Below are 24,772 nucleotides of genomic sequence, written 5' to 3'. Positions count from 1 at the left end.
TTCTAAGCTCTAAATCTATGATTCAGTGATTCTATGTAATGAGTACAAAGGGAAAACCAGGAGAGTCCATGTGTTCCAAGGGTACCCATACTTCATCAGACATTACTATATTATATATATTATATTATATTATATTATATTATATTATATTATATTATATTATATTATATTATATTATATTATAGATATATAATATATATTATATATATATTACTATATACTATATTATCTACTATATTGGAATGCCTTTCTGTGGGAAATATATTGGAGGTCATTGGCAAAGGTTTCACAGGATGGGGAAATATAATTGAACTGACATCTGTATAACTGGAAGAAGGAACTACACCGAGGATAAGAGCCTAGCAAACAGTATGCAAGATAGTGGATTGATTGCTTAGATCAAGAATGGCAAACTACTGCTTGAAGGCCCAATCCTGTTTTTGTATTGACATGAACTAAGAATAGCTTTTACATTTTAAAATACAATAAAACTTTACTTGAAAATGAAAAAATACTTTTAGCTTTCAAGCCATATAAAAAAAGGCAACTGGGTTTGGCCAGCAGGCTTATAATTTGCTGACCCCAGTTTAGCTCAAATCTACAAATGTGCCCAAGTAGAAAAATCAACCTTTTCCAGTTTATATAATAAGAAATGATATTATTTCTTAGCAAATGATACATTGGAGTGGTCTAGGTAAACTTGCAACAATTGAAAAATAATTTATATTTGGTATTGAAATGTGTTTATTGTGTATATTATAGATGTGTTATATATACATATATATATATATCTTTCAAACACATCCCCACACTTGACTCTAAATATGTCTATGATTAACAGCTTGTTTACTAATAAACTTATTTAAAGCTTTGGCAGATCTCCTGTAGATTTCATCCAGTCTTGCAATATTGAATTACTGCCTAAATAAGATGTAGTCTATTGATTTATATGTGAAAAAGCCAGGTTAAAAAAAAAATCTAGGGTACTTACTAAGGTGTGCACTTAATTGGATAATCTATGGAATTTTGCCATCCATGTATTTGTGTATGTGATAGGGCCTAGACCTGTGATTTTATTGATGTAGGAATATCCCATTCCCAGATGTGGAAACTCCCTCTATCATTACAAGTATGTTGTCTTCCCTACAATTTACAAATTATCTCAAACACTGAAAAGTCAGTGATTAGCCCAAGATCACACAGTCACTATGTCTCAGCGATAGGACTTGAACCCAAGCCTTCCTGACTCGGGGATGGTTTCTATTCTTCTGAAGCAAAATAAATTGATGATAAGCCTAAAATTGAAGTGGGAAAAGAAAAAAGGGAAGTAGCATTTATTTGGAGCCTACTATATACCAGACCTATGTGAAATGCTTTACAAATATCTCATTTGATCCTCACAACCCTGCAAGGTAGGTATTATTATTATTATTATTATTATTATTATTCCCATTTTACAGTTGAGGAAACCGAGGCAAACAAATTAAGTGGTTTGTCAGTATCACAGCTAGAAAATGTTTGAGACTGAATTTAAATCCAAGAACAAAAGGAAGGAAGATCCATGGCTTATCATTGATGAATAACATAGTTATTTTAATTTCCTTAAACCTTTTTTTCTGAAACAAAACCCCATATTTTTTAACATAGCATTATTTTTTCTCTGTTGATGTATGGCTCTGAATCATGGAATACTTCAGTTAAAATACCTTGGGCAATGGAGAGGCATGTGGTTAAATGTGAGTAGATTGCCATACTTTTGCTAAGAAGGAAACACACAGGAAAGAATGTGGGAAGGATGACCTCAAGGAAATGTCACAAAGAAAATAAAGATGGACAGGTCATATGGTGAAAGTGAAGAATAATTAGTGTTCAGTCAATGTCTGTCACTGGTATTCATATGATCTCTGGAGGACACAAGGAGAGACAGTAAATGGCTCTTACCATCAGCAAACTTATAGAAGGACATAGCTGAGAATTGCAACAGATGATTAGGTGGTTCCGCATTGTGGGATAGAAACACTTCCATCAGTTATCCCTTGGAGTATTGGAGCATTTTCCAACAAAATAACAAAGTCTGTGAAGACCTGACAACTTAAGAGGACATAGAATCTAGAAACCTGTTCTCTATCCCCTGGCTCCCCTGCCTTCCACATATATAGAGAGTATTACCTCTCAGCCTGATATCCCTTAGGTGGAGAAGCCCCAACATGTCTGAACTAAGGAAACATTTTAACTGAAAAGCCTTCTTTGCAAGGCAGTAAACGTAAGAAAACAAAATTATTCTGCCAAAAGCGTGTCAATAAAAATTTGAAAACAAGATTTGCCAGGGACTTTGGAATTTAGTCTAATCAAAAATTAACTAGCATAATCACTCCAAAATAGTACATTTAAAATTTTTCCCCTTAATAATTTTTGAGAGGTAATGTAGCATAGATAGTAAGTTAGTTTCAAAGCTAGAAAAACCTGAGTTTAAATCAACCCTCTGATACATACTGGTTGTGTGACCCTAGGGAAATCAATTAACTATCACTATTTTGGACCACTTTTCCATAGAACACACTGACCTACCTTGGTAGGGGGAATTTCCTATTTTGGTTCAAGTCCTCAGCACTACTAATTTTTTAAATTAAAATTTCACCAAAATATCTCATGTTTGTACCTGAATTGACCCTAAATAAGTCATGCTTTGTTTATGTTTAGCCTATCAACAGATGATTCAAGTCCATGCCCAAGCATGAAAGAAGGGTTTATAAAAGAAGAGTGCGATGATGCTGTTCCTTTGGTAAAACCTTGTCAAAGCACCTGTGTCAAGGAAACAATAGAAAAATTAATGGCTCAATTAAGGTAAAGACATCTCTAACACACACTCTGATTCTTCACATAGTAAAGTTCTAAGACTTTGCATTCATTTATTTTTCTTTCCATTGAATTCTGTCATTGATCAGAACACCCCATTAACTTCCCATGCTTGGCAGCATGAGCATCAGTATATTGAGTCAGATCATGACCCCTGAGTAACAATAACAAGTAGCTGCCTATAGCTTAGAAGAGTAAACTTATTCTGTGAATTATGCTGGGGTTTTTTAATAGTCTGTTTCTTTTAAAAATATTTATAGATATATTATGTATTTATTTTCAACATTCTTTTAAAATTCTAAGTTCTACTTTTTCTTTCTCCTACCCACACATCCCCCACTCCCTGAGAATGCAAATAACATTATTTCAAATATAGAAATCATGGAAAATATATTTCCTTATTAACCGTATCACAAAACAAAGCAAATAAAAAGATAAAGTAAGACAATTGTTCTTCAATTTATGCTCAGAATTCATCAGTTCTCTCTGGAGGTAGCTAGCAAATTTTTCATCATGAGTCTTTGGAATTGTTTTGAATCATTGTATTAATCAGAGTGGTCAAGTCTTTCATAGTTGATCATCATTACAACATTGTTGTTACTGTATCCAGTGATCTTACTATGCATCAGTTCATATATGTCTTCCCATGTTTTTTTCTGATACCAACCAACTCATCATTTCTTATGGTACAATGATACTCCATCATAATTATATACAACTTCTTCAGCCATTCCCCAATCAGTGAACATCCTCTCATTTTCCAATTTTTTGCCACCGTAAAAATGTATTATAAAATTTTTTTAAAAGGTCCTTTTCAGGGGCAGCTAGGTGGCACAGTGGATTAAGCACCAGCTCTGGGATCAGGAGGACCTGAATTCAAATCAGGCCTCAGACACTTAATAATTACCTAGCTGTATGCCTTGAGCAAGTCACTTAACCCCATTGCCTTGCCAAAATAAAAAGAAAGGTCTTTTAAATTTTTTGAAGTCCTTTGGGTGTAGACTTAGGAATGGTATGACTGCATCAAAAAATGCACACACAGTTTTACAGTCCTTTGGGCACTGTTCAAGATTGTTCTCCAGAATGATTGAACTAGTTCATTGCTCCACTAAAAAATTCATTTATGTATCAATTTTTTTCCTCATCCCCTTCAGCATTTGTCATTTCTGATAGGTGTGAGGTGGTACCTCAGAGTTGTTTTAATTTGCATTTCTCTAATCAATATTGATTTAGAACATTTTTTTTAATGTGGCTATAGATAGCTTTGATTTTTTTCTGCAAACTACCTGTTCATATCTTTTGTCTACTTATCTAATGGGGAATGACTTTTATTTTAATAAATTTGACTTAGTTCCCTATATATTTGGGAAACAAGACCTTTATCTGAGAAACTTGCTATAAAAATTTTGATATTACTCCATTGTCCTTGGCACCTTTTAGCAAATAGTTATTTTTGATTTTGCTTTCTTTTAGTTCATGATTGTTCTACTCTCTACCTTTTTTTTACTTCAGCTGAAGCATAATAGGTTCTGCTCTAACCCTTTATTTTAACTTCTGTTTCACATGTGTCTCTTGTATACAACATATTTTTAAATTTTAGTTTCTAATCCATTATGCTAAATCTGTTTTATGAATTAAATACTCATCCAATTCACTTTCAGGTAAGCTTTCTGTATATTTCCTTCCATTCAGTTTTCTTCTATTTCTTCTCTCATTTTGTCCTGGCCCTCCTCAAAACTGTTTTGCTTCTGACTACTTCCCCTGCTGGAGAATATCTGAAAGAGAATAACTAGGAGTACATACTGCCAGAGACACACTACAGTGCCCCTTGTATGATTCTTGCCTTCAGAATCCTGCCATCTTGGAAGAACAAATAGGCCCGAGTTCACTAGTAGTGAAAGCCTAACTTTTTTTCAGCTTTTTTTGACTTTTACTCATAATTGTTCCATTTCTTCTACTGTAACCTAAGCATACTGAATTTCCTTATCTTCTGTGGCAAAATAATATAAAGGGGAGCTAACCAGGAAGATCCCTTGTGAAGAGCCACTCACAAGTGTACACCAAGCAAGAATCCTCTCTGTCCCACCCTGTTATTTCCTATACTACGAGAGGAGATGGAGCTCATCCTGTCTCCCCTGTCCCTTTAGAAGAAAATTTCTGGTGATGCAGAATTCTTTCATTCTCTGCTCTTGTAATTCCATTCTTGCTCTTATAACTCCAACCCAGCATATAGTGGAAGTTTAATAAATGTCTGTGGATTAATTGATCCTAGGCTTTAGCCTTCTTGATACATGTGATTTGAAAGTCAAATCAGTCAATAAACAATTATTAATTTTGGTGTTAAGTTCTGGGGATAAAAATGTTGGTGTTAAATGCTGGGAAAGCAAAAGACATCCTTGCCTTCAAGGAGTTCATAGTCTAATGGGAGAGACAACATACAAAGGACAAGGTACAAACAAGCTATAGATTAGATAAATTAGAAATAAACAACAGAGAGAGAGAAGGTTTTATATTTAAGAAGGTAGCAGTAGGTGGGATGGAAAGGCTTCCTTCAGACAGTGGATGGACTTGTAATTGAGAATTGAAGGAAGCCAGGAGGCAAAGGGGAGAGTACTGCAGGCATGGGAGACAGTCATAGAAAATGCTTGGAGTCTGGAGATAAAGTGTCTTTTTTTAATTGGTATTTTATTTTATTTTTTTCTAATTGTTATGAAAGTTTTTTAACATTCATCTATTTGCATATTTATAAGTTACACAAATTTCATTTACATATTTCCATATTTCTCTAGAGTCCGACCATTCATGGCCTCTTATGGAAAATTGTACTCCATAACATTCATATACCTTTAACTTGTTCAGTCATTCCCCAATTGATGGGCATGGAGATGGTGTGGATCACAGAAAAAAGATGGGGGCTGGGGCAGGGAGGAAGGAAGGGAAGAAGACAGGAAAGGTGGGGGGGGTCTTAAATTTGATTTTAAATTTGATCCTGGAGATAGTAGAGGATCACTAGAATTTATTGACACTGACATAGTCAGACCCACAACTTTAGGAAAATCATGGACAGCTGAATGAAAGGTAGAGTGGAATGGGGCAAGATGAGACAGGAAGAACAAACATCATGCTATTTCAGTATGCCTTACTTGGTGATGAGGGTCTGTACTAGGGTGTGAGCATTGGAGGAGAGATAGAGCATTGTTGCAGAGGGAAAATTGATAGGCCTTGGCAATAGACTGGATATGGGGAAGTAGGAGTGAGGGGTGAAGGCTGACTCCGAGGTTTGTCAGCCTGGGGGACAGGATAGGACGAGAGAGATGCTGGCCCCATTGATCATAATGGAAAGTAGGGAAGTCATGGAGGGTTTGGCAGAAACCTCTTCTCCATTGGATTGAGTCTGTACTGTAATTAGACAGTAAACAGTTTTGAAATCAATCAGAAACCATTTTCTTTAATAAAATTGTAGTTCTTTTAGCAGTTATAATCATCTAACACTGAGCAAGTGAAAATCTCACATTGATAGGAAATGAGTCAGAGCATCAATATCTCCTGAACCAATTTGTATCCTTAATGCAAGTTGCTTTGTAAGAAAAAAACTTAAGGAGAACATTGGATAGAACAGGAATTTTCATGGGTTTTAAGAACACAGATCGCTTACCTGGAATGAATTACTTTTGACATATATCTTATAATTTTTCACTTCTCGCCAGAGTATGACAGCTTCCTCTGCTTATGTTTCACAACTTGACACTTCTCTACTTTGCACTGCTTTTCATCTATTAAATGCACACATTTTCTCTCTCTCTCTCTCTCTCTCTCTCTCTCTCTCTCTGTTTGACTCTGGTTCTGACTCTGACTCCTACCCCCCCCCTCGCTCTGTGGCACTCTCCCTCACACATACATATCGTCATTCAAATTGGTAGTCCTTACAGACATGAATTCTGTGACTATTTCTGTATGTGATAGGCAAACAGCCTGCTCGTTAATTTTTTTTTAGGATTTTTTTTTTTTTTTGCAAGGCAAATGGGGTTAAGTGGCTTGCCCAAGGCCACACAGCTAGGTTATTATTAAATGTCTGAGGCTGGATTTGAACTCAGGTACTCCTGACTTCAGGGCCAGTGCTCTATCCACTGCGCCACCTAGCCTACAGCACTCGTTATTCCCAGACAGTCTCCCATCCAAGTACCAACCAGGCTGACCCTGCTTAGCTTCCGAGATCAGAGGAGATCGGGCGTGTTCAGGGTGGTATGGCCATAGACTGCTTGTTAATTTTTAATATCTTCACAATCAATATTTGTCACTTTAGTCAAATTTTTCTCCTGACAATATAGAGCATTAAAAGAGTAATGAGATAAATATATCAGCTTTGTCACCTTTTTAAAAAAAACATTTTTATTGATATCTTTGGAAATCTACATTATCATTATATCACTCTCCTACTCTAACACCTTATAACAAAGAATAGGAAAAACAAATGTTCAGCAAAACTAAGCATCATATTAGAAATATCTGACATTATATCTGAGATGCTTCATTAGTTATAGCCCCCCTCACCTGTACAGAAAAGCAGTGGAGTAGGATTAGCTATTCTCCTAATTAGTGACTCCCTAGCTGAGATACCAGGTTCATTTACTTCCTAACTTAACTCACTCTCAGGGCTCCTCTCACCCCTCACCACTTACTCTCTCACCCTACAGAAACCTTCACCCTTTCTCCTCATTGGTGATTTCTGCACCTGGACCAACCTTTCCAGAAAGGCCCCAGTCACTTCCATCTTGACTCAACTTTCAGACTCTACATCCTGCTAACCACCTTGATGGACCTTTACCTGGTCTTCCACCTTTCCAACTCCCCTTCACATACTGTCTTCTCTTTGTTTATAGTCAAAATCTTTGTCTCTCTATTTCTCCGACTGACTGTCTCACACTATTTCTGTAGCTGTGTACCTCTGTATTCTATTTGTCTATCTGACTCTGTCTTTCTATCTTTCTGCCTGTATTTCTGTATTCTCATATCCTTTCCATGGGAACAAGTGTGACCTTTATAATTTCAGTAATTCAGTTTCAATTCTTTTTTGTTGTTCTTTTTTATTCACATTGTTTTAATTACTGTGTATTGTCCTTCAGTCATGTCAGACTCGATCCCATTTGGTGTTTGCTTGGTGAAGATATTGGATTGATTTGGCATTTCCTTCATCATTTTATCTTACAGATGAGGAAACTGAGACAAACAAGGTTAGGGGATTTGCCCAGTTAAGTTTGTACTCTGAAAGAGAAATCTTCCTCACCCAAGGCCAGGCACACCATTCACTGAGCCATCACACATACACAATGACCAGGGCAATCTTGAGCCAAGTGTTTTCACCCTGCAGGCCTCAGTGTCCTCCTCACACATAAAATAAAGAGGTTCAATGGCATGAAAATCCTCTAAGGTTCCTCCTGGATCTCTGGTTCTTTGTCTGCCTCTGCACATATCAACTCACTCTGCACTATATAAGCGGTTATTGACTTTGTAAGTCAAATAGAATGGGAGCTCTTTGAGGACAGGGCATGTTTTCATTTTTATCTTACTCCCCAGCCCCTTGCACAGTGTATACCATATAGACAATTTCTAAATGTTTATAGTTGCCCTCTCCCCATAAAACCAAGGTATGATCAAGCACTTATTTATGAGCACTTAATATTAATTGAATGAACAACAGGTGTGTGGATATATGTGTATGTTTGTGTGTTTATGTATTGTTGTTGTTGTTTATTGAGTTCTTTGTTTTTTGGTCAAATTCAGCTAAATATTTACCTTCTTATTGTTCAATTTTTTTATTGCATTCAGAGGCAGTGTGGTACCATCAAAAAAGTTCTGGATTTGGACTCAGAACTCCTGGGATTACATTCTAGGTCTACTGTGAGAGCAACTAGGTATCACAGTGGATAGAGTGATGGGCCTAGAGTCAAAAAGATCTGAGTTCAAATCCAACCTCAGATATTTACTAGCTGTGTGACTTTGGATAAGTCACTTAATGTCTGTCTGCCTCAGTTTCTTCAACTGTTAACAGGAGAATAATAATAGCATCTACATCACAGAGGCATTGTGAGGATCACATGAAAATAATTTCTAAAGTACTTCCCATAGTGTCTGATACACTATATATAGTTTCCATATATAAAAATCTGATGTTTATTCAACTAGTTTCTGAAGAACCTTAGGATGAATGATCAAATGAAGCTACAGATTTGGGAGTGTTAATTTTCCGTGCTATTGAGAAACATAAGCCTGTAGTAGTAATGCCTCTGCCAAATGACTGGCAGCTCTATTATATTTATGTATACCTTTCTTTCTATATTTCTAGAGAGATTCTTCTTTATTTCCATCCTCACTGTAAGCTCCCCAAGGACCTTGACTGCAAGTCTATAGAGGAACTCATGGCAATGTGTGAGGTAACTTAATCTTTCTTGCGTACAGAGGTGATAACTGTGTTGCTCAATGAAGACAGGCCTTTGAGAAATTATCTCTGGGTGGCTTAAATGAATAGAATTAGTGATCTTAGGACAGTGAGCTAAATATTGCAAACTACTGGTGCATTTTTGGATTTGTGGTATTTGGATTGCCAATCATCAGTCATTCAAAAATGAAGCAAATGTCCAATTAATTTATTTTGATGAAAACGACCATGAGACCATTGGTTAAATTGGCTGAAAGAAAGACTGGACTTGCCCTGGACCCTTAGCAAAGTTTAGATGCTGTGGAGAAATAGAAAACACAGTTAGTTCCTATCTACATAAAATTAGTGTAGATTCAAAAGACCTTCATTGCTACTGCTGACCTCCTTTAGACTGGTGATTCTTTCCTTTTTAAATTTTTTTTTTTTGCTTTTTTCCAAGACAATTGGATTAAGTGACTTGCCCAAGGACACACAGCTAGGTAATTATTAAGTGTCTGAGGCCAAATTTGAACTCAGGTTCTCCTGACTCCAGGGCCAGTGCTCTGTCCACTGCACCACTTAAACAGCCCTGGTGATTCTTTTCTGATATGAGATACATATACATTATGACTGCTGCAAATAGTTTATTCCCTAAAAGGTAATATTCTATTCCATTATCATTTTTGAAAACAGCTAGAGAATTGCCCTGAACAGCTAAACAAAAAACTGCAAATTTGCTGTGATCAGGTAAGTACCTTTTAAATGGAATCATTTAAATTCTACTGGAGTGCTGTTTCCAAAAAAGTAAATAATATGTATATACAATGCTGAATGTTAGTTTTGGAAGGAAGGAAATTAGCATTCATTTACCAAGTCTGAGATTAAAAATTTCATGTAATGGGCTACAATGAGAGACTCCTTTATAAAAGATGTTACTTTCATGAGAGTGTTTTTCTGTGGGATAAAGTTGATGGACTGTTTGAAAGTGAGGACATAGGAACAATACACATGCCAACATTCTGAGTCTTTAAAAAAAAAGACTCTCTGAATGTAACTGGAATAACCTCCAAACACCATTCCAACAGACATTTCACTTAAATTATTTCAGATCAGTAACTTTTGGAGTGGGTAGGTAAAGTACAGTTTAGACCTTCCTAGAAAAGAAAATCAACAACTTATTCCAAGAGAAATATATTATATTTCTCATATTTTTGTGTATTGATCTAAGTAACAATCTATATGTTCATAGCATTTTGCATTTTACATTTTACAAAGAAATTTCCTCACATCTCTGTGAAATTATCTCCATTTTCTGGATGGAAAAACTGACACTGAATGACTTGCCCAAAAGCATACAGCTAGTGGGAGAACCAGATTTCTAACCCAGGTCTTAGGACCTCAAGTCCAGTGCTCTTTCCCTTATGACCCATTGCTTTTCAACATCCTTTTCAAATATTTTCTAATCAATCTTCCCCTAATCCTTTGTGGAGATCAACAAGGCAAATTTTAAGTTGCCTTGTGTTACAATGGACAAAGAACTTGCCCAGATGTGCACTACTAGCTAGTGTTGAAATAAAGATTGGAATCTGAGGTTTCTCTTCCCCATCTGAATTGTACTACAACACTAAATATTCATATTTTAAAATGTGCCTAAGTTTAACAGCTTCATGGTGTTGAGAAATCAACTTTTTTTTCTGATGTTTTCTGATTGAGTGCCTACAGGACCACGGAAAAAGAAGGTATGTCTATTTCCCTTTACTATTCAACTGGGAAATTGCTTTACATTGCTTTAATAAACAAAGCATCACATTTCTTTCCCACTTCATGATTTGGAGAAAGAACATTGATTGGGAAGATTGAAGACTCACCTGTACACATTTCCTAACTGGAACCAGAAACTGAGTTTATTTGTTCAGTTTTTCTTGCCTTTCTAATTTGAAGATCCTAGAATCCCAGAATTTCTTCCTGGTCACTCAACTCTATGAGAGGATGTCACCCCATGAATGATTTTGCTCATCAATGTCACCCTGGTATTGCTGAGCAAGGATAAGGGGAGAGATCCCCAACATTGTTGTAAAATATTTTTTATTCTATGGATGAAATTTAGAAGGTTGAGGGCTCTGAAGGTGTTATCTCTGTGAGGACAGAGTAGAAACACCACTAGCAGTCACAATTATTCCCATCCTTGCTAAGAAATCTAAGCAAACGGTATGGTAATTTGTCACAGTTTAGAGATCTGCCACATAAAATTCTAGGAACTAATGATAGATCTCTACTTATGGGGACCAACCATTAGGATATTGAATACTAATTCCATGAATGTTGGGAATTAGTTTAGAATTAGATGTCTATGCATCCCACATTGTATAAGGTCTTTTAATATTTTTTAAATTTTGAACTTAACAATCACCAAGAAAATTAGATATTTCTATATACTGAGTAGAACAGAAAATATTTTACATGAAACTCCAGATCTGCCTTATGTACAGATTACTTTTTTTTTCAAGTATATAGTACATTCAACCTGTCATTTTCAAAGTTTTCTGCTTGCCTGTACCCCTTTCTGGCCTTTCTTCTGTTCCTCTACCTACATTTTTTATCTTTTATTTATTTTTTTCAAGACAAATGGGGTTAAGTGGCTTGCCCAAGGCCACACAGCTAGGTAAATATTAAGTGTCTGGGGCTGGATTTGAACTCATGTGCTCCTGACTCCAGGGCAGGTGCTCTATTCACTGTGCCACCTAGCCACCCCTATGTACATTTCTTTTTTTACTTTTTTTTAATTTTTATTAAAGATATTATTTGAGTTTTACAGTTTTCCCCCAATGTTGCTTCCCTCCCCCCACCCCCACCCCACAGATAGCACTCCATCAGTCTTTACTTTGTTTCCATATTGTACCTTGATCCAAATTGGGTGTGATGAGAGAGAAATCATATCCTTAAAGAGAACAGAATTCTCAGAGGTAACCAGATCAAACCATAAGACATCTGGTTTTTTTTTTCCGAATTAAAGGGAATAGTCCTTGTACTTTGTTCAAACTCCACAGCTCCTTATCTGGATACAGATGGTACTCTCCTTTGCAGACAGCCAAAAATTGTTCCCAATTGTTGCACTGATGGAATGAGCAAGTCCTTCAAGGTTGAACATCACTCCCATGTTGCTGTTAGAGTGTACAGTGTTTTTCTGGTTCTGCTCATCTCACTCAGCATCAGTTCATGCAAATGCCTCCAGGTTTCCCTGAAATCCCGTCCCTCCTGGTTTCTAATAGAACAATAGTGTTCCATGACATACATACATACATTTTGCCAAACCATTCCCCAATTGAAGGACATTTGCAGGATTTCCAATTCTTTGCCACCACAAACAGGGCTGCTATAAATATTTTTGTACAAGTAATGTTTTTACCCTTTTCCCTCATCTCTTCAGGGTATAGACCCAGTAGTGGTATTGCTGGGTCAAAGGGTATGCACATTTTTGTTGCCCTTTGGGCATAGTTCCAAATAGCTCTCCAGAAGGGTTGGATGAGTTCACAGCTCCACCAACAGTGTAATAGTGTCCCAGATTTCCCACATCCCTTCCAACAATGATCATTATCCTTCCTGGTCATACTGGCCAATCTGAGAGGTGAGAGGTGGTACCTCAGAGAAGCTTTAATTTGCATTTCTCTAATAATTAATGATTTAGAGCATTTTTTCATATGGCTATGGATTGCTTTGATCTCCTCATCTGTAAATTGCCTTTGCATATCCTTTGACCATTTGTCAATTGGGGAATGGCTTTTTGTTTTAAAAATGTGACTCAGTTCTCTGTATATTTTAGAAATGAGTCCTTTGTCAGAATCATTAGTTGTAAAGATTGTTTCCCAATTTACTACTTTTCTTGTTATCTTGATTACATTAGTTTTATCTGTGCAAAAACTTTTTAATTTAATGTAATTGAAATCATCTAATTGGTTTTTAGTGATGTTCCCCAACTCTTCCTTAATCATAAACTGTTCCCCTTTCCATAGATCTGACAGGTAGACTAGTCCTTGATCTTCTAATTTGCTTATAGTATTGTTTTTTATGTCTATGTCCTGTAACCATTTGGATCTTATCTTGGTAAAGGGTGTGAGGTGTTGGTCTAATCTAAGTTTCTTCCATACTAACTTCCAATTATCCCAGCAGTTTTTATCCAAGAGAGTTCTTATCCCAATAGCTGGACACTTTGAGTTTATCAAACAGCAGTTTACTATAATCCTCTCCTGCTTTTACACCTAGTCTATTCCACTGGTCCACCACTCTATTTCTTAGCCAATACCAAACAGTTTTGATGACTGATGCTTTATAATATAATTTTAGATCGGGTAGTGCTAAGCCACCTTCGTTTGCATTCTTTTTCATTAAGCTCCTGGCAATTCTTGACTTTTTATTTCTCCATATGAATTTACTTACAATTTTTTCTAGCTCATTAAAGTAATTTTTTGGAATTTTGATTGGTAGGACACTAAACAGATAGTTTAGTTTTGGTAGAATTGTCATTTTTATTATGTTAGCTCTACCTATCCATGAGCAGTTGATATTTGCCCAGTTATTTAAATCTGATTTAATTTGTGTGAGAAGTGTTTTATAATTGTTTTCAAAAAGATTCTGAGTCTGTCTTGGCAAATAGACTCCCAAGTATTTTACACTGTCTGAGGTTACTTTGAATGGAATTTCTCTTTCTAGCTCTTCTTGCTGTTTCTTGCTAGTCATATATAGGAAAGTTGAGGATTTATGGGGGTTTATTTTATAACCTGCAACTTTGCTAAAATTGCTAATTGTTTCCAGTAGTTTTTTAGATGATTTCTTGGGATTCTCTAATTAGACCATCGTGTCATCTGCGAATAGTGAGAGTTTTGTCTCTTCCTTCCCAATTCTAATTCCTTTTATTTCTTTTTCTTCTCTAATTGCTGATGCTAACATTTCTAATACAATATTGAATAGTAGTGGTGATAATGGGCACCCTTGTTTAACCCTTGATCTGATTGGGAATGCCTCTAGTCTCTCCCCATTGAGTATAATGCTTGTTGATGGTTTCAGATAGATACTGCTCATTATTTTAAGGAACAGTCCATTTATTCCTACACTCTCTAGTGTTTTTAATAGGAATGGATGCTGTATTTTGTCAAAAGCTTTTTCAGCATCTATTGATATGATCATATGGTTTCTGATAGGTTTGTTATTGATATAATTGAGTATACTAACAGTTTTCCTAATATTGAACCAACGCTGCATTCCTGGAATAAATCCTACTTGATTATAATGTATTATCCTAGTGATGACTTGTTGTAGTCATTTTGCTAAGATTTTATTTAGGATTTTTGCATCTATATTCATCAGGGAAATAGGTCTATAATTTTCTTTCTCTGTTTTAACTCTTCCTGGTTTAGGTAACAGTACCATATTGGTTTCATAGAAAGAGTTAGGCAGAGTTCCATCTTTCCCTATTTTTCCAAAGAGCTAATATAGGATTGGAACCAATTGTTCCTTAAATGTTTGGTAGAATTCACTTGTGAATCCATCAGGCCCTGGAGATTTTTTTTTTTAGGGAGTTCACTAATGGCTTGTTGAATTTCTTTTTCTGAGATAGGGTTGTTCAGGTATTTAATCTCTTCTTCATTTAACCTGGGCAACTTATATTTTTGTAAATATTCATCCATTTCACTTAGATTATCAAATTTATTGGCATAAAGTTGGGCAAAATAATTTCAAATTATTACTTTAATTTCCTCCTCATTGGTGATGAGTTCACCTTTTTCATTTATAATACTAGCAATTTGGTTTTCTTCTTTCTTTTTTTTAATCAAATTGACCAGAGGTTTATCAATTTTATTGTTTTTTTCATAATACCAACTTTTGGTTTTATTTATTAATTCAATAGGGTTTTTTGCTTTCAATTTTATTAATTTTTCCTTTAATTTTTAGAATTTCTGATTTGATATTTGATTGGGGATTTTTGATTTGTTATTTCTCTAATTTTTTTAGTTGCATGTTTAGTTCATTGATTTCCTCTTTTTCCAATTTATTCATATAAGCATTTAGAGCTATAATATATCCCCTGAGAGTTGCTTTGAATGAATCCCATAGGTTTTGGTATGTTGTTTCATTATTATCATTATCTAGGATAAAATGGTTGATTCTTTCTATAATTTGTTTTTGGTCCACTCATTTTTTTAAAATGAGGTTATTCAGTTTCCAATTTGTTCTGGGCCTATATCTCCTCGGCCCAGTATTGCATATGACTTTTATTGCATTGTGATCTGAGAAAGATGTATTCACTATTTCTGCCTTTCTGCAGTTGATCATTAGGTTTTTATGTCCTACTACATGGTCAATTTTTGTATAAGTTCCATGTAGTGCAGAGAAAAAGGTATATTCCTTCCTATCCCCATTCAGTTTCCTCCATAAGTCTACCATATCTAATTTTTCTAACAATCTATTTACCTCCCTAATTTCTTTCTTGTTTGTTTTATGATTGGATTTATCTAGATCTGATAGCGGGAGGTTGAGGTCTCCTGCTAATAGAGTTTTGCTGTCTATGTCTTCCTGTAATTCTTTCAGCTTCTCCTCTAAGAATTTGGGTGCTGTCCCACTGGGTGCATATATATTCAATATTGAAATGACTTTATTGTCTATGGTACCTTTTAGGAGGATAAAGTTTCCTTCCTTATCTCTTTTAACACTATTTTTGCTGCTGCTTTGTCTGAGATAAGGATTGCTACCCCTGCTTTTTTTACTTCAGCTGAAGCAAAATATATTTTGCTCCAACCTTTTACCTTTACTCTATATGTATCTCTCTGCTTCAAATGAGTTTCTTGTGAGAAGCATATTGTAGGATTCTGGTTTTTAATCCACTCTGCTATTTGCTTACGTTTTAAGGGAGAGTTCATCCCATTCACATTCAAGGTTATGATTACTAATTCTTTATTGCCCTCTCTGCTATCTTCCCTCTGTTTGTATTTTTCTCCCTTCCCCCCCCTTTTATCCATATTCCCCAGTATTTTGTTTTTGAATACCACCCCCTTCAGTGTGTTTGCCCTCCTATATCGTGCCCTCCCCTTTCTTTCCCCTTTCCCTGTTCCCTTCCCTTTCTTTTGTTATTTCCCCTTATTTCCTCCACTCCCCTTCCCTTTCTCTGTCCCCCCTCCAATTTTCCCCTTTTACTTCTTGAAAGGTTAGATGTTTTATAAGTTAACTGAGTATGTGTAGGTTGACTTTAAGCCAAGTCTGATGAGAAGATTCAGGTGTTTCTCTTCTACTCCCTTCTTCCCCTCTATTACCATAGGTTTTTTTGTACCTCTTAGTGTAATGAGATTTGTCCCATTCACTCCCCTCCCTCCTCCCATCTCTTTCCTGTCCCCCTTTTTAGGGAGGTAGTGTATTTTTTTTAGATCATTCTATCTAAGTCATAGAAAATTATGAGTGTCTGTCCCTTCTAGTTCAGTATATTCTGTTGAATAGAGTCAAAATTCCTGAGAGTTATTAGAGTCTTTCTCCCCAGTGGAGTTAAAGCCAGTTACATCCCGTTAGATATCAGTCTCATGGATAGGTCATGGATGTCCATCATTTCTGGCTAGGTATATTCTCTCTGTTAGAGTTACATTTCTCAGGATTTATGAGAGTCTCTACCCCCCCCCCCCCCCCCCATGCTGGGATATAGCCAGTTTCAACTTGCTGGATTGCATTTTTTCCCCCTTTTACCGCCCCCCCCCCCTTTTTTTACCTTTTCATGTGTCTCTTGAACCTCCTGTTTGATATCCAAATTTTCTGTTTAGTTCTGGTCTTTTCATCAGAAATTTTTGGAATTCATCCATTTTGTTAAATATCCATCTTTTTCCCTGGAAGAGAAGGCTCAGCTTTGCAGGAAAGTAGATTCTTGGCTGCATTCCAAGCTCCCATGCTCTTCAAAATATCTCGTTCCAGGCCCTTCGATCCCTTAAAGTTGATGCAGCCAGGTCCTGCGTGATCCTTACTGTGGCTCCTTGATATTTAAATTGTTTCTTTCTGGCTGCTTGCAGGATTTTTTCTTTTATCTGATAGTTCTGGAGTTTAGCCACAACATTCCTTGGTGTTTTCATTTTAGGATCTTTTTTTGGTGGGGATCGATGTACTCTTTCAGTAACTACTTTGCCCTCCGATTCGATGATGTCAGGGCAGTTTTCCATCACTAGATCCTGTAAATATTAAGTCCAGGTTTTTTTTCCTCTTCAATGTTTTCAGGAAGTCCTATAATTTTCAGGTTTCCCCTCCTCAATCTATTCTCGAGGTCAGTGGTTTTGTTGATGAGGTATTTCACATTTTCTTCTATTTTTTCTATTTTTTGATTTTAACTGACTCTTGCTGTCTCGTGGAGTCATTGGTTTCTTTAGACTCCATTATTTTTTGGGGGGGAGGAGTTTTCTTCATTACCCTTTTCCAATTGGTCAGTTCTACTTTTGAAAGAGCTTTCCATTTGACCAATTGAGGTTTTGAGAGAATTAATTTCTTTTTGCATTTGCTCATTTGAGGATCTGAGAGAATTATTCTCATTTTGTAATTGTCCAATTGATGATCTGAGAGATTTATTCTCCTTTTGTGTTTGTCCAATTCTACTTTCTAAGGTTTTGTTTTTTTGGTTGCAGTGTATTAATTGTCTCCCAAAATTTTCCAGTTGATTTTTAAACTCCTTCCTTATTTCTTCAAGGAAGTCTTTCTGTGCTGGAGACCAGATTGTATTCTCCTCAGAGGTTCCAGGTCTCTCTGGGTTGGGGTCTTTCCCTTCCAGGAATTTTTCTATGGATCCACCTTTCTGCTGACCCTTCTTCATTATGCTAAGACCTTGAGTTGGGTGGGGCTGGTTCACCTGGACTTGGGATCGCCAAAGGCTTTACTGAGTGCAGTTTCTCTGGCTGGCCAGTAGGAGGTGCTGGTTGCCCTCTCTGGGGTGTCTGTGACCTTGGTTGGGAAGCCTTCTCCCTTTGCTTGAGGGAGGGAATTGGAGCTATTGAATTCTTTTGCTTTCAATAAATGGTGGGCTTCACCCTGGCCTGAGGTGATTCCTCAGCTGGGCTGGTTCTTTTGTTCACACATCTGGGCCTGAGACAGAAGTAATTTGCATTTGTTTGGGAGGAGGCCTCAGTGCAATGGAGGCGTGGGCTCAGAGTTTCTCAGACCTGAGGAGCCCAGGGATGGTGTCCGCAGCTCTCCTGCACCAGACCTCTCCCTGCAGCCGCTTCCCCAAGCTCCAGGGGGACAGCACCAACACCAGTGCCTCTGCTTCCCCGTGGACCCTAGCCCCCTTCGTCCAGCCCCATCGCTGATCCAGCAGGTCCAGCTCTCGGGCCCTCAGACTCTGGGTTCCGATTCAGCTGTTGGTCTGGCTGATCTTCCCTGGGAGCTCAGACTCACCTGCTGGTACTCAGCCAAGGCTGCTGTGGGAGACAAATCTTGAGGTAGATTTTCCTCTCCTGGCTTTTCTTTCTGGGTTTCCTGGTTTGGATTTAAGAGGTTTGTTTCATGTGATAGATGGGGAAGAGATCAGGAGACTTTAGAACTGTGCCTGTCTTATCTCCGCCATCTTGGGTGGAAGTCCCCCTACCTACATTTAAAAAAAATGATATGAGCTTTATCTTCTCAAAGTTGTTAATATGATGTAGGAAAATAGTAATGTTTGTGGCTTGATACTTGATATACTTTTAATCATTGCATCTTTCTTACAGTATGATATAACAAAAGGAACCCTGGATTTAGTATCAGAGGATATGGATTCAAATCTTGGCTCTTGTGTGACTTTGACCTTGAATTCACTTACTCTTGCTTCAACTCAATATCCTATCCATAAAATAAACCTATTAGACTAAATGAAATTTAAGTCTCCTCTTAGTTCCAAATCTATCTCCCTATTATTTTTCAAAAGTTTGACACTTGGACTAGAGACTTGAATATGATACTGTGTTGCTTTCTTGAACATCATTCAGAAGTCACTTATCTCCAATATGATAGCAGTTTGTTGTAATTTTCCAGTTGTCATAAACAAATACATGCAAAATGTACAACTGGGGGGGCAGCTAGGTGTCACAGTGGTTAGAGCACTGGCCCTGGAATCAGGAGGACCTAAGTTCAAATTTGGCCTCAAACACTTAATAATTGCCTAGCTATGTGACCTTGGGCAAGTCACTTAACCCTGTTGCCTTAAATAAATTTTTTTAAAAAAGAAAAAGGTACAACTCAGCCCTTTGGTAAATCATGAAAAAATCTCATTTTCAAGGTTTAAGATTTTATGGAATAGTAGCAAAATTACTGTATTACTAATCAGACCAAATTATTTCAGAACCCTGGCTTTGCTACTTACTACTATATGTCTGACCCTAGGCAAGTCACTCAACTTCTCTGTATTACTATTTCCTTATCTGTAAATCAAGATTAGATAAAATGACCTCATATTTCATTTCTTGTGCTAAGGCCCATGATTCTATGGCTTACAGCATCCTTGAATACTTAATAGAATTCTTTAGTTTCAGATTCTAGTCTCTGACCCTTTCAATTAATCTGGAAGAAAATTCTTGCATTATATACAAATGTCCAAAAAATTGAAGCCTGTTTCCAAAAAGGATACATGGTATTACTTGCAAATTTGATGGCCTGAAGCAAATGCTAAGTGTACATTGCAGACAATGATACATACATCAGGTTATTCAAAAGTAGATATTTCACTGTAGTCTCAGAAAAGATTAAAACAGTTTTGTCCTACTATAACTGTAATTTAATTATGAAATCTGGTGACTTGACCACCTTCTGCTCCTGAATACTCTTGCTACCTTTTTCATGATACCACTTTCTCCTGGTTCACCTCTCGATCATGCATTCTTGCTCTTCTTTACTGTTCATCATCCATATTATCATCCCTAACTATGAATAAGGGCAACTTGATGGCTCAATGGATAGAGTGCTGGGTCTGGAGTCAAGAAGACTCATCTGCTTGAGTTCAATCTGACCTCAGATACTAGTTTGTGTGACCCTCAACAACTCACATAACCCTGTTTGCATCAGTTTCCTCATCTATAAAATGAGCTGGAGAAGGAATTGGCAAACCATTCCAATATATTTCCCAAGAAAACCGCAAATTGAGTCATGAAGAGTCAGACATGACTGAAAAACAATGAAATATAACTGGATATTGCTCAAATTTTGTCCTAGGATCTCTTCTTTTCTCCCTGTACTGCCTTAGTGAAGCATTTACTTATTTACTTAGTGAGGCCATTAAGTATTGCCATTGTTTATCCAATCTTATCTTATGCCCTAAGCTTCAATTCTTGATCACTGATTGCCTATTGAATATTTCAAATCAGTCTCAAAGCTATCTTAATCTCAACAAATCTAAAATTCATTCATAATCTTTCTCCCTGAACACTTGCCTCTTCCACACATTCCTATTTCTGTCAAAGGCAGCACTCTCCCTTCAGCATGTTGGGTTCATGTTCCTGGCATTATCCTGGACTCCTTGCTTTCAGCCATTTCACAAAACTAACCAGTTACCCAATTCTTGGCATTTCTACCTTCCCCGCCTATCCCACATCCACCCTATTCTCAGGTCTTACTGAGCTGTAACCTTGTTCAGACCCTCATCAGTTCTCTCCTAGATTCTGCAACAGCTGCCTGATGGCATCCCTGCCTCAAGTGTTTGACTATTTTAGTCCATCCTATACTGAGATGCTAAAGTGATTTACATTAAGCACTTTATCTGATCATATGACACCATTCACTCACATTCACTCCCAACACAACCAACTCCAGTTTACTTAGTGAGGCCATTAAGTATTGCCATTGTTTATCCAATCTTATCTTATGCCCTAAGCTTCAATTCTTGGTCACTGATTGCCTATTGAATATTTCAAATCAGTCTCAAAGCTATCTTAATCTCAACATATCTAAAATTCATTCATAATCTTTCTCCCTGAACACTTGCCTCTTCCACACATTCCTATTTCTGTCAAAGGCAGCACTCTCCCTTCACTGACTTTCAGTCAATGCCTCTGGGATAAACTTAAAACTCTATTTGTTTTTAAATTCCTTCACCACTTGATCCAACCTCTCTTTCCAGCTTCTCTGGATATTATCCCATTTCCAGAACTTTGAGATGCAGCCAAACTGCTCCTCTCTCTCTCTCTCCACTTTTCTTCTCTCTCACATAGCATTGCTATGCTTTGGCCATTTTCCATCTCATAGATTTCCTCACTTTCTTTAAGAAACAGCTGAAACCTGTCCTGTACCTCAAACTATGTTGTGGGCATAAGTATTTATTCACTTTAGATTTGTGTCATATAAATATATACATATAGATATAGATATATGTGTGTGTGTGTATATGTCTACATGTGCATGTATAGTTATGATTAAGTGATTAAAAATTCAATTGATTTACCCAAAGTCATATGGCTTTGGTGTTTTAAAGTGGAATGGTTCAAATAACCACAATTTGAACTCAGGTCCTCGGACTCCAAGTCCCAGGACTCTTTGCACTATCTTATGATGCCTCTATTTCTTCTCTGCTTGAAGTATATGTGTACAAATACATAATATGTATAAATAACAAAGCTTTGGGAATAAATCTTGAAATACCAACATTTCTTGTTAACATCTATCTGTTCCCCTTTTTGATATTAAACACTCCTTGGGCTTAATCTATTTATCATCTCCCCAAGGGATTCCTTAAGTGACAATCTACACCTGCTGCATCCTGGGATTGGCTGTTATTGCTTTAACAGAAGCAAATAAGAATGATCTTATCTGCTTTGGGGGTTTGGGATTCAAAAGGTATTTCTTCTTGTAGGGTTAATTGTAAAGATGCAAGATAGATCTCTTTTCAGATTCAATTGATTACAGAATATTAAATAGTTGCCAAGGAAGCAAATTCTTCAGAATTTAATTATTTCTTTATTTTTAGTACTTTCTGTCTGCTATTCCAACTATTTGACTTCACTAATGATCCTCTGATTTGTTTTGCCCTCTAGCATTTGTATTGTCTGTTTGTTTATTTGTCTGTTTAATACTAAGCCTAACCCTCCTCAAAGATCAGTGGTTGAGCCTTAACTTTATATTTAAGGTGCCCTTGATCTTTGCCTAGTGAAAAACCATTGCTTAACTGAGTTAAGCAGGTGTTTTAGTGGTTCATAAACTATTGATATCTTAAAGAAATTAAAGGAGAGATTTACTTTAAAAAGCACAAAAATAAAAAATAGTAAAGCAAATTATATTCAGTGGGTTCTTTAAAAAATCAATATAAACAATAAATAACAATAAATACAGTTAATAAAAGATTGATGGACAACCAAAATAAAGGTGAAAGACAAGTACAGGATGTAACAGAATTGAAATATTAACCAAGGCACATATAGGGCAAAATGAACACATCGAGTAGATTAAATTAAGAAACAGAAGTATTTCATTAACTGAGAGGAGGCATGGAAAAAGGAAAAAAAAAATACCAGGTGCTGTATCTAAGGACCTACTAGAAGGAAAATTTCCAGAATGGACAAAACAAGTAGTGCCTGCATCTAGAGAGGATATATAGAATTCAGTGAAATACTTTTTAAAAACTCACATAGAAGCATAATTGCTAAACTGCACAATTATAAAGATTAAAAAGTTCCTGTCCTTACGAAGAAAAAAAACGTTATTTTAAAATGTCTGTAACATTGGACTTAACAAAATTGGATTCTTAATAAAATATTAATTATATTTATATATACATATATGTAAAACTATTTCTAATGGTTAAGATTAGATAAATAGCTATAGATATGCTAAGAAAAAAAACCCAACAGCCTCTAGACACAAATATCTATGGGAATTAGAAAAGATTTTGTATAGTAGATGGTACTTGGACTACATCTCAAAGAAAGTTAAAGTTTCTTTAAAATAAAAATGACAGGGAAGTATATTTCACGTGTGGAGCACAGTCAGTACAGTCCATGTGAGGAGCAATAGAAGGCCATTTTGGTTAGACAACAGAATGAAGAAAGGGAGCAATATATAATGAGGCAAGAAAAGAAGCTGGAGTCAGATTGTAAAAGTCCTTAAAAATCCAATGGAGGAGAGAGGCAATGAATTTCATTGAATAGGAGAGTGACAAGGTGAGATCTGAATTTAAGGAAAATTATTTTTGTAGCTGTTTGGAAGATACATTGCAATGGAGAAGCATTGAATACAAGCAAACCACTCAGGAAGCCATTCTGCTATTAAAATTAAATAAATTAAAGTAAATAAACTAAAAACAAGTTAAAAGCCATTTAGTCCAAATAATAACCAATAAAAAACAAGAAAATCTGGCAATTATGAAAGCAAAATCCCCTTTTCTATAACAAAATGGATTTAAATTATAGAAAAGTGTCAGAATTAACAGGGTTTTTTTTTAAAGAAATACAACTTGTTTCATTTACTTTCTTTTTTAGCAGTTGTAATAGAAGTAATAGCTTGATCAGTTTTGCTACTTTCATGCAACATTAAGAACAGTAATAAAATTATGGAATGCTAATTGAAGGTATTATTTATAATAGTCTATGTGAATGGTCTCAATTTTGCCATTAAAATAAAAAATCCCTAGTCAAGAAACAAAACCCACTGACATGTTTACTAAAAGAAGTATACTTAAAGCAAAAAAAGATCAGCTAGATTAAAATGAAAATATGGGTCTACAATGTGTCATGAAATTGCTTGTTCAGAAAAAAACAAAAGTGGAAATAATTGTATCAATTAAGTAGAACGTAAGTCACAGAACATCAAAGAACAAAATGTCATATAATAGTGAAAGGAAAAATTAATAAGAAATATATGATCATCTTCAATTTATGTGCACCAAAATCTCAGTAGTTAAATTCATAAAAAGAAAATTAACAATGTTAATAATAAAAATAAAAAAGATGTTTCAAAGTAATTCCAATTGGATATCAGAATGGGGAATTAAAACACTCCATTAACATAATATGGCAAATTTTTTTAAAAAATTACAAATCTTAACAGTTTATTTAATAAAAGTGAATTTCATAGAGATTTAATGGAAGAAGCAGGGAATGCAAATGTTTTTCAAGCACACATGGAAAAAACTCATAAAAATTTATCATGTAAGTCATAGAGAAGCACTACATAGATGCAAAAAGGTACTAACATTGTCACATTCATCAAACAGGTAAAAAATGAAAGCTAGGAAATAATGATTTCAAAGTTATGAATAAATAAGTATGTTCTTTAATTGTTGGTGGAATTTCATACTTGTAACATGTTTTATAGAACAATCTGGTAATATACAGGAAAAGATACCAAAAAAATACCCTTTACTAGTTCTGTTAATGGGAAGGTATTCTAAAACTTTCAAAAAACAAAGTGCTATCTTTTCATATTTCATAACAATATTCTTTATAATAGAAAAAAGAAAAAACTGGACTATGGTATAATAATGAAATTTTTTAGATTTTAGATTAATATAAAGAATTTTAAGAGTCATTA

At 35.8% G+C, this 24,772-nt stretch overlaps 1 protein-coding gene and 1 pseudogene across 1 annotated transcript in view; one reads left to right on the top strand and one right to left on the bottom strand.

Annotated features, from left to right (window-relative positions):
- MORC1 (MORC family CW-type zinc finger 1) overlaps window positions 1–24,772 on the top strand; it is a 239,002-nt gene that overhangs the window by 207,490 nt on the left and 6,740 nt on the right. The window contains exons 23-25 of the mRNA XM_074214443.1: window positions 2,701–2,844; window positions 9,200–9,287; window positions 9,965–10,018. Coding sequence (XP_074070544.1) covers window positions 2,701–2,844; window positions 9,200–9,287; window positions 9,965–10,018 — 286 coding nt within the window. The remainder of the gene's footprint in view (window positions 1–2,700; window positions 2,845–9,199; window positions 9,288–9,964; window positions 10,019–24,772) is intronic.
- On the bottom strand, window positions 6,995–7,112 carry LOC141510750 (5S ribosomal RNA; annotated as a pseudogene).

The sequence above is a fragment of the Macrotis lagotis genome, chromosome 1, assembly GCF_037893015.1.
Source record: "Macrotis lagotis isolate mMagLag1 chromosome 1, bilby.v1.9.chrom.fasta, whole genome shotgun sequence".
In the NCBI taxonomy this organism is placed as follows: domain Eukaryota; kingdom Metazoa; phylum Chordata; class Mammalia; order Peramelemorphia; family Peramelidae; genus Macrotis; species Macrotis lagotis.
Note: the sequence above shows the minus strand (reverse complement) of the source record. Positions and strands in the feature narration are given on the sequence as shown.